This window comes from Myotis brandtii, unplaced genomic scaffold, assembly GCF_000412655.1.
Source record: "Myotis brandtii unplaced genomic scaffold, ASM41265v1 scaffold475, whole genome shotgun sequence".
NCBI classification, from domain to species: Eukaryota; Metazoa; Chordata; class Mammalia; order Chiroptera; family Vespertilionidae; genus Myotis; species Myotis brandtii.
The window spans coordinates 3,681,208-3,692,466 of NW_005368148.1; the positions used below are offsets into that span (position 1 = coordinate 3,681,208).

General features: G+C 38.7%; 1 protein-coding gene across 2 annotated transcripts in view; it reads right to left on the reverse strand.

Annotated features, from left to right (window-relative positions):
* Nucleotides 1-1,152: 1,152 nt before the first annotated feature.
* Nucleotides 1,153-11,259, reverse strand: part of RNLS (renalase, FAD-dependent amine oxidase) — a 219,044-nt gene continuing 208,937 nt past the window's right edge. For both annotated transcript variants that reach the window (XM_014547495.1, XM_005875938.2), the window contains one exon: nucleotides 1,153-1,636. In XM_014547495.1, coding sequence (XP_014402981.1) covers nucleotides 1,484-1,636 — 153 coding nt within the window. In that variant the 3' untranslated portion in view covers nucleotides 1,153-1,483. The remainder of the gene's footprint in view (nucleotides 1,637-11,259) is intronic.

Here is an 11,259-nt window from a genome sequence, read left to right on the forward strand (position 1 = left end):
ATAAAGCCAAAATAAAGACAATGTTAACCAAATATGGGCCCAAATGATGAAAGAAGTCTCAATGTTTTCATCACATCATACAGAGATCACATTAATTTTCCTTTTTCTTTCTCTGCTTTCAAAAAGAAGTGTCATTAGCTACATGGAGGCATTTCTGTTTCTCATCAGTTGGTTGCTAAAAGGACACAGGTAATCACATTCCATAGGATCACAAAGCCCACTTTGTAGCTACATAAGCAAGTTCTGCCCAGGCCTGTGCATGTGTATGTATGATTAGTGGGCATGTAAGTGTGAAACTTTGGGTTACTACCAAGATAAAGAGTCTTTCATTGAACTATTCTTAGTTTGAAAGGGCACAACAATTTCTTTCCTTTCAAAATCATAAAATAGAACTCACCATTTTGCTTTTCAAATTAGCAACAAGTCGCTTATTTGGAAGGCTGGGGATTAATTTCTCTCAGCCAGCAGGTCACTGGGTTGTCACTAAAGCATGCGACAGCCATTAAGTTGGCAAATATTGAACTATTTGAAGTGCATCTATTTTCTGGTTCAGTACATTTTTTTTGGTTGCATTAAATTCATTAAACTTGACCCAGTCTAAATGCCACAGCACATACTGGATCACACAGACTGAAACAGCAGCAGCCGTAAGAGATAACAAAAGGTAAAGATCAATATGTTTTATATGTCATAACAAGATTGGAGTTTTTAAGGTTAAAAAGTACTGTGTGACTTGGAAAGTCAAGTTGAATCGGGTTATTTTCTGAAAATTTGAAGAGAGGTTACTTCGTCAGTCAAGTTGCGCTCCAAACTGCGATCCTAGAGACAAGGACGTCTATGACCTACAATTCAGGATCATTTAATAACTTGGGAGAGAAACGAGAAAGAAAATTACACTCTGTTATTCACAGTTTGGAGGGACCTTAAAGTTCAGCATTTTGCAAAAATATTGAATCAAGGGCATACTTGAAGATTAAAAACGAGCCTGTGATAATGATTATTCTTTATTTGGAAGCAAAACTTTCAAAAGAATAATAAAGGTTTGGGAACATGAACTGTTACTTTGATTTGACAAAATTTTTTGGGATTGGTTAGCCCTACTTTTCCTCCATCAAGGGGTAGTCATGGCAACTCAGAAAGGTGACAAAGGTATAAGATCCAAGAAATTTTTATTCTAGCATCGGTTGTAACTATCAACATTATAAAATTGATTTTTTACTCCATATGAATAAATGACAAGTGAAGAACAATTTTCCGGCAATTTCTCTGAACAAAACAGAAAACAAAACAATCAATAACTGAAAATTGTGAAAACAAAAACCTAAAGTACATGTAGATGATAAGAATACAGATACTAAATAGGCTTACTGGGATGATGACTTCACAAGTTCTATAAATGTCTAGTCACTATGTTGTCCAACTAAAACTAACATAACATTGGGTGTCAGCTGTAACTGAAAAATTAAAAGAAAGAATACAGGTACTAAATATGGTTCTTTAAAGCTTCCAGAACACACAGGGCAGAAGCAACGCAGCCATCGAAATTGGAATGAGTGAATCCATCCCCTCCACACACAAGGAGAGGTTTCAGATGAAGAGTCATTTGGCCAGGAGAGTTGGCAGCAGCATTTGTAACCTGGGGGGAAAAAAGTGTGGGGAGTGTAATTACAATTGACATTCTGTGTTCTGTTGTGCTATCCTGTCAACACCCACCTGGGGAAGGCTTCTCCATCTGGAGAAATCAAGATGTCTCAAAGGAGCAACAGGAAACAAAACCAAGACCCCCTATGCTTCCCCCTCATCCAAGTGTTTACAGTGACATCCTTACATGTTTGCATTTTCAATTATTTGATAAGATAATCAGAAGTTCATTGAACTTCAATATTAGTATCTCATGATATGCCCAATTAGTTGAAAGTACAGTGATTTTTTTTTATAAGAAGGAAATTATAGTCACAGAATCATTCACCGATTATCAAGTTGACAAATAAAAATTGAATATATTTAGGGTGCACAACTAGATGTTTTGATATGCGTAGACACTGTGAAATAATCACCATAATCAAGCTAATTAGCATATCCATCATCTCACATAGTTACTTTTTTTTTGGTGGCACACTTAATGATCTATCATCTTAGCAGATTTCACGTATACAATACAGTATTGTTAACTATAGTCAGATTCGATCTCCAGGACTGTCATCTTATAACTGTAACTGTACCCTTTGACCAACATGTCCCCATTTTCCCACCCACCAACTCCTAGCAATCACCATTCTACTTTCTGTTTCTATGAGCTTGACTCTTTTAGATTCCACCTACACGTGAAATCATGCCATAGTATTTGCAATTCCAGAGCCAATAATCTTGAAATCAGCAGAAGAGATCATTGAGTGGCTAAAAGAGAGACACTAGAGGACAGACTCGGGCACTCGGTCAGAGCTTTTATACTCCTGCTTTGGATGGAATTTTAACAAGTCAGATGATTTGATTTGTCAGTGAAGCACTAAGGGAGGAAGAACACTGTTAGGTTTTTATATAAATTAGCAATTTCAGAATGTGACAACTGAGAGTCCAGGGACATTTAGTGAAGGGACAAATAACTCTCTGGCTCCTAATAGGCCCCAAGGGTGCCAGCTTATTAATTTTCCTGTAATCATTAATGTTCACAATAATAGTCCCAATATTCAAGATTCAATTCTAATGTGCACAAAGTATTCATTGTTAGCTCTGCTTGAATGTTTACTGATACCAAATGCTTTACATGCACACCCCATTGAATTCACACAGCAACCCTATTAGGTGGTTACACTTATTCTCATTTTATAGATGAGAAAGTTGAGACTCAGAAAGATTGTTGCTTGTCCAAGGACAGAAAGCTAAGAGGTGAAGAAAAAGGAATTCAAAGAGTGCAGGCTAAATCTGGAACTCACATTTCTAACACTTTTGGAAATATTTGCATAAAGACTAGATTTAAAATGTCCATACTAGCCCTGGATCGTGGTGTCAGTGGTTAGAGCGTCGGCCCACATACTGAAGGATGATGGGTTTGATCCCTGGCCCAGGTCTGGGTGCCTACAGAAGGCAACCAATCTATGTGTCTCTCTCACATCAATGTTCTTCTCTGTCCCTCCCCCGCTTCAACTCTCTAAAAATCAAGGGGAATAATATTCTCAGGTGAGGATTAACAAAAAGATAAAATAAAATGTCCATTACTACTCAAAGCAATCTATAGATTCACCACAACTCCTATCAAAGTACTAACGGTATATTTCACAGTGTGATAGTATAATTTACAAGAAATATATATTTGGTTATTCAGATGATCAACATATATTTTCCATATATATCGGGTCTTGTCCACTATTCCGGACTCACAGCTCCCCAAACCCTTGGAATTTCTGAAGTGTTGAGAGTGATAAAGTTGCCCCTTGTTATGTTAATGAGGTGACTTTTGGAAAGTCAAAAATTAAGGATGGGGGCTGGTGCCAGTGGAGCCAACCCTGTGATTAGAGGGTTGGTATTTTCAGTCCTACTAGCCCGCCCCCCAACTCCAGGGAGGGGACAGGGGCTGAAGATGGAGTTCAATCATTAGTCTTGTAGGACTAAACTCTTAACCTGTGCAATCTGATGTTACCTCTGGGTAGATGTGTCAGAATTGAATTCCTGGATATCCTGCTGGTGTCTGAGAATTGTTTGTTGGTTTGGGGGGACCCCCCTCAATGTTGGAATTGGTACCAATTTAGACCTATTTAGAGAGTCACATAGTTTTGTGCATCTGGAAGATTCATATAAATGAAGTAACACATTCATATACGGCAGTGGTTCTCAACCTTGGCTGCACATTAGAATCACCTGGGAATCTTTTTAAAATCCTGATTTCTGGGCCTCATTCTCCGGAAATTCTGTTTCTTTGTTACTAATGTTGTGGCCTTAAAAAGATTCCCAGGTGATTCTAATGTGCAGCCAAGGTTGAGAACCACTGATATATGGATATATACAAACACATGTTTATACACATGTGTCTATGTATAATTTTTAAAACAAAACAAAAATTTGATAGCCACAGCTTTATGGATTCAGAAAATTCATATAAATGGGATAACCCATTTATATGTATTCATATATATATACATATGTGTGTCTATCTATGTATAATTTATACACACACATATAAATCTCCATTTGTGATCAAGTTTTGATACATTCTAGTTGATATCCCTCTATTGATGAGCCATGGCGCTATTAAACATTACACAAGTATTAAGGAGGAGGGAGTTTAAGGGGGAAAGTTCTGCCCAGGCGTGAGTTGGTAATTTATCGGTGCTGTGTAATTTCATCTGATGGGTGGTAAATGCCAGAGGCCAGATCACATGACTGGAAAACTGGGCTACTGATTAGCCAGTCTGCATTTGGGATGAAATCAAACTTGCTGCATTTAGGTGGAATCACCCATTTTGCAATTACCCAATGAGGAAAATATGAAAACATGAAGTGTGTGTTGGCAAAGCTCCTTCACCCGAGTGAAGTAGATAGCCCTGCAGTGGAGGAGCACGTAATTGTCAAAGCCACAATCTCTCACAACAACGCAGCCTTTGGCCACAGTGAGGAACCACAGCTCAATGACTGTGTTTAAGAGAGATGTCGGGGCTGAAACCCCTTCGAAATCCAGGTTGGATAAAAAGAGCTCTCCCTGCAGAAGCTCATGCTGCGGAAGCATGCTGCGGGGTTGCTAATGTAACATGTCTATAAACTCAGGTGGTGATGGGACTGAACATAAAAATTCAAAGCAGGAAAAGAAGTTTTATTTCTAAACTACTTAAGCCCAACTTCTCTTCACCTGCAGAATAAAATGCAAACTCCTCGGCCCCACCTGGGCAGGCCTTTCATAACCAGAGCTTACCTCCATTCAAGCCTCATCTCTTGCCACTTCACTCACAGGTCCCATCTACAGTCAGACTAAGGCTCTTCAAACATATCCTTCTTTGTTCTTCTGTGACTCTGAACAAGCCATTCTGCTTGGGGATGTTGTATTGTCCCCTCCTTTTAGCCAAGTAAATTGCTCATCCTTTAAGAACCAATACAAATGTCACCTGCTTTGAGGTCTTCTTGCTCTTCCAGGCAGGGTAAGTGCCTTTTCAGCATGTTATTTATATCCATTATGTGACTTGCTATTTTGCACTGTAATTATGTCCGTGCCTGTCTTCCTTCCTAGACTGCATGCTCCTAAGCATAGGGACTGTGATGCACTAATCTTTGTATGTAAGGCTGAGATTGGTGGCCAGCCCTTGTTAAGTGTACAATAAATGTTTATTGAGTTAAAAAAAACACCCCACATAGAATATTATATATACAGTTGATCAAAAGAAGGTCTTCACAGGGGACCACCTACACAGAAAGTGTTATTCAGAGGCTCCCACAGAGCTGGTAGAAGCTTTAATGGGAGAGAGATTGTACTTAGAAGGCTCTCAATAATGATGAATGGAGGGCTGTCTTCTTGTCTCTGATTGTGAACTGCTTTACATGAAAATCTCATATGTCACCCATTAAGCTGAACCACACAAACTTCCTGATTCTGTAGGTCAGAAATGGTAAAATATTGTGAGTTTTGTATTGTTTAACTTAATAGTTTTTTGTATCATGATTATTAATTGTGAAAGTTCACACACAAAAAAACTTCCTTTTGTGTGAGAATGAACTTAAAGATGAAAAGAGGGATGCAGACAAGTAGGCTACAGGGTATTTCCAGAAAATGATAGTTGATAATTAGCAAAAAATTCAGTGACACGCGTAACAGTGGGCGTTCTTTCTCCCATACCCATGCCGACAGCTAAAGCATGCCCTTGGACTGTCAGACCTCTCTACCCATAGAGACCAATCTTCTTGGTTTGGTCTATAGAAGGGCTGTATTTTACGCTGACCACTCCCAGTGGGCCATCCAACCTTTCTGAAATATGGCACTAAGTGATGTTCAAGTGGGCGAGGCAAGGATTAAGGTCTCATAAATTCTAATCCTAGATGTGCAATTCACTTGAAGAGAGATCTTGGACAATCCAGGAACAAATCAGGTTCTTAAGGCTGCATCTCCTCACTTGTTATGGATGTAAATTACACTGCGTTTCATTGAGTCTAAGGCATCATCAATTGGAAGAGGCACTGATATTTTACATACCAAAGAGAGGAAAACAAATGGTGTCAATGTGATCTAAAGCTGTATTTTATACTTATGAGAACTGTTCTTTTAAACTTATTTACATGTAGGTCTTTTGCAAACATAAAAAGGAAACAGAAGAGGAATATATTGGCCAAGCCTTTCCAGAAACCTCTTCACATTCAGAGTTTGACTTCCCCGGGATGCTCTAACTCAGTGTGTTTGGTGCCCACGCTCCCCCTCACGCAGCCTGTCCTCTGTGGGGCCCAGAACCCTGGGAATGCACCATTTCTCACAAGAGGGCTCCACTGAATTGCCCTTTCTGGGGGTTTCTTCAGAGCCACTGACACTTGTTCCATAAGTTCTGATTGTGCACTTTTTCATCCACAAAAAAGAAAAGTTTTCAAGCAGCAACTGGGATTCACATTCTTTTCTCCTTAAAGAATTCATTAATCGCCCTAGCCAGTTTGGCTCAGTGGATAGAGCGTCGGCCTGCGGTCTGAAGGGTCCCTGGTTTGATTCCGGTCAAGGGCACATGCCCAGGTTGTAGGCTCAATCCCTAGTCGGGGGTGTGCAGGAGGCAGCTGATCAATGATTCTCTCTCATCATTGATGTTTCTGTCTCTCCCTCTCCCTTCCTATCTGCAATCAATAAGAATATTTTAAAAAAATTCATTAATTTAAATATCAAGAGGTTTCTGTGGTGGTCCCACTGTCAGACCAGTAGAATGTGTGAAAAACAGCAGCCTGGCTGTCTCCTGGTATATACCGCCTGGATGGTGGCATCTTATAATTGATGAAATATGGCAAGTATTAAAAAGGGAAGGGGAGGAGTATGATGAGTACTCTATAGTCAATACATAATAAATCAAAAGATAATGAGTGGTAAGATCCTTCAAGGAGGGCATTTTCTGGTAATAGCATTTGGTGTCAGGATTTCTAAGATCTTTAGATTGCTGGCTCAAACCTTCCATTTTTTGTAGTTCAACCAAATGAGCAACCTCAGGTGAAACTGACAGAGATAGACTGGTTATCAGAGGATCAATTTGTTCATTTACAAAGGTAAATGTACCGATTCCAGAACCAAATCTGGTTGCCTTCCCAGACCATTCATTGTAGTAGGCAAATTTCCTCAACTGTGTCATAGATTAGAGGGGTGACACACGTTCGGCAACTCCTGACAGACATCACTAATCAATTGTGGCATTCTTTCCCACTGAGCCCAGAAGTGGCCTCAGCATCCTCCTCACTTCATTGCTTCAGGCAGCCACTACCAGTCAATTGGAGTTGGCACTTGAGAGAAATCCTATAGACCAATCCTGGGTTAGAAGATTGCAGAGCAAACACAAAATTAGAAATAAGGGAATTAAGTATTCTTTGCTGTTGGTTTTTTTTTTTTTTCCATTAAGCCAGGATAGTCTGATACATTATCTTTCTCCAACCAGAGTCATGTCAATGCAAAGAATTAGGATCACATCAGGAGTCATTTCCTCCAGATGATGCTGAGTAACCTTCTAATAACCTCTCCCCAGATCACTGCCCTTCCCCTCCATCGGTTACATCGGTTACTGCTGTGTGAAAATAAAAATACAGGTATTCTGGCTACAACCATAGTTCTACAAAATTGCATACCAAAAATATCAGGGCTTGTGAGATAAACAGAGTTGGGGCAGATGACTCAAAACGTAGGGAACTTTGAACCAAGCATTAACAAAAACAACAAACATCATGGTAGCGTGAGGAGCACAGTTAACATTCTCCCAACCTCTGCCTCTAGCTACTAGTACATGCTGCATCCTTTGCAGCCTAACCCCTGGGGCTCCTATTTCCTCCTTTGAGATGTAGGTTCTGGGGGCAGTTGCTTTTAAAAGAGACTATTTTGATCTACATTAAAAATATGATCCAGGATGTAGCCTTCTTCATCAATCTGTTGTTTTAGCAAAGGGGAAATGTCTTTGTGGGGTTTTTTTCATCAGCACTTGCACCTTTGCTGATGAACTTCACATGATGGAAAACCCAGAGGTTCTTAAGGCCACTGAGACAGTCGCTATTTTCACTAAAGGAAGGCATCTCTGGACATTTTCAGGGTTTTTTTTTTTTTTTTTTTTTTTTGTAAGAGCTTCATACTTGCTGAAGCTTTATCTTTGCTGGTGAGAAAACTCAATCTGATCACTTGAAAACACAAACATGTGTGAAACCAATATAATTCCTCCATAATACTGATCTATTTCTCATCTGCATTTGAGATCATTCACATTGAAAAGCCAGTGAGCCCAAGGTGTTGTAAAAGACTGTAGGTAATTTTACTGCTTTCTAATATTCCATTACATTCCCAAGGGTCACTTTAATTAGTCTTGAGTATGCCTGAGTTTGGAAAGCAGATGGAGATGTCCAAGCCATCGCTTGTGCTTTTGAGACTCACACAGCATCTTTTTTTTTTAAGAAATTCATTTATTTTTTATCAATTTCAGTGTCTGAGGGTGACTCTTTAAATCCTAATGTCTCTTAGTTGCACACTAGCTTGATTGGAGCAAACTCTGAGTAATAATCTCCTTGCACTGGCATTTCCCTGCCCGTTGTGCGTGTGAGGTACCGACCGCACTGGCAGTGTGAATAGCTAGGAAGGCTGTGATGGTATGGAGCTGAATCATCCATTTCCTCACTGCCTCTATTCTGCTGCCAGTGTAAACCTGAAACCATGCCATGGAACATAAACAGCAGAAATTGAATATTTGGTTAACTTATTCTTTTATAGCCCCTATGCAGAGCTCGAAGGAAGTGGTTCTCAAAAGTCAATCTATGGCAAGAAGAGAAAAAATGAGAATTATGAGCTTTTTTATAGGGCTAAATGTCTTCTATTTATAAATTTCCTCTGAAGTTATGTCTTCACTATATTTTTTTTGGTTGTTCTTTTCATTAAATTCTTGTAGCTGTGTTTTGCTTTTTAAACTCATAACTGCAGAATAAAATGATAGCAATATTATATCAGTGTAGAGAGATTTTACTGGTCCATGAAATAAAAATGCTTCGAGCCACTGCACTGGGACAAGGCGCTTGACGTGGCTGAGAGCAAAGTCTTTGTCAGTCTGAGGAGTGTTTTCCATAAAGACAGGGTGTGGGTGGGGCAGCAAAGGCTGGCTTTAAAAACCCATCAGTAAGCTCAGGTAACACTGGACAACCTTAGTTTGGATTTGGTGAGTGAATGAATAATTTTTAAAAGCAGAATAAAATCTTGTATAAAACTTACTACCCAGAAACATGCACAACCTCTCTTCTGTGCAAATATTAAGGCAGTAATCATAAAAGATGTGGTAAAAAATAGGGATTTGGGGGGTAAGACTTAATTAAATGTGGAATAAATATCTACCTTCAAATTCATGTACCTAGAGGGTAAATGTGGCTGTATGGATTCTCTGTAAACATTTCATTCTTACCTTATCCCCGAGGCATCTATCATGTCTGCTTTTGAAAACAAGGATAAATGTAAATAAATGAAGGAGAGGTCAGAATTTATGCTGATGCCAATGGAAATATTTGTTTGCATATTTATAGATGGGGAACTAGTCCAAGCACTTTGAAAAAGATGGGACTTCAATAGATAATTGGATAAAGAAGATGCGGTACATACATACAATGGAATACTACTCAGCCATAAGAAAAGATGAAATACTGCCATTAGTGACAACATGGATGGATCTTGAAATAAGTCAGATGAAAAAAGTGAAGAACCATGTGATTTTACTCATATGTGGGCTATAAACTGAAAGCAACAAACAAAAAAACAAGGCAAACAAACAAAAACTCAGACGCAGACAACAGTATGGTGGTTACCAGAGAGCAGGGGTGGGGGGCGGGGAGGGGAGATAGTAAAGGATAATGGGAGTCAAATATGTAGTGACAGAAGGAGATTTGATTTTGAGTGGTGAACACACATACAATATACAGATGATGTATTATAGAATTTTATTAACCAACGTCAGTTCAATAAACTTAGTAAAATTTTTAAAAATTTAAAAAAGAAAAAGATGGGACTTCACTATTATATCAATAGTGAAAAATACTATCTACCCCTAAGCAAATTTCCATGGTACAGGAAAGGAAGACCTGAGAAATGAAAGTTGAATATAAACTTTTTCTTTTAAGAGTACAAAATGTTTTCTATTGGTTAAATTAAAAATGTAATGTTCCTATTTTTTTCTTTTATTTTTAAAAAATCTCTCTGGAATTTGATAAAAGGTTGCTGATCCCTCTTCACTTAACTCACCGCATTGCATACGGTAAGAGATATTGGATGTTTAAAAGCCTTCATGAGAAAGCTATGAGGGTTGTGTCTTATTCATTTTTGTATTCCCAGCATAGTTAATGCTGAATAAATGTTTGCTCAAAGAATGTGTTCACATGGGCCAAAACAACAACAACCACAACACAACTTCAAACTTTTGAAAGTTTCAAATTCTCAATGTTCAAATGGTCTTTAAATGCAGTGGAATTTTTTTCTTTATGAAAATAATTTACTTTGGTTTCTCAGTCTCTAAATTTTTCTTTTTCTTTCTGAATTGCCAAGTTTATCACACGTGACACCTCACCATTTTAACCCAGTTCTTTTAGGTGCACTGTCCTGGGGATAACTAGTGTATTCTAGACCCATAACCCTTGCTCTGACACTTATGTGATCACCCCTGGAAAGCTGAATTCTCTGCCTGTAGCTCACCTTTTGTAGACTGCAGGCAAAAGCACCAGGAATATTGGAATCACCCTGAATTTCAAATAGGAAGTGAAGATAGTTTCTTACTCAGATAGTTCACCCTCATCTCATAAAATGCCATTGTAAAGAATACCTTGAAAAGTGTGTAAAATACAATTAAATGAATGTGTATGTGTGTCTATGTATATGTATGATAAGATATACAGATGTTTGTCCTTATTTCAAAAAATGGGGAGGCCACAGTGATTTGGAAATCATATATACATACACACACACATATATATCTACACTAATAAAAGAGAAACATGGTAATTGGCGTACGACCGCTACCCTTCCCATTGGCTAATCAGGGAGATATGCAAATTAACTGTCAGCCAAGATGGCCGCCGGCAGCCAGGCAGCTG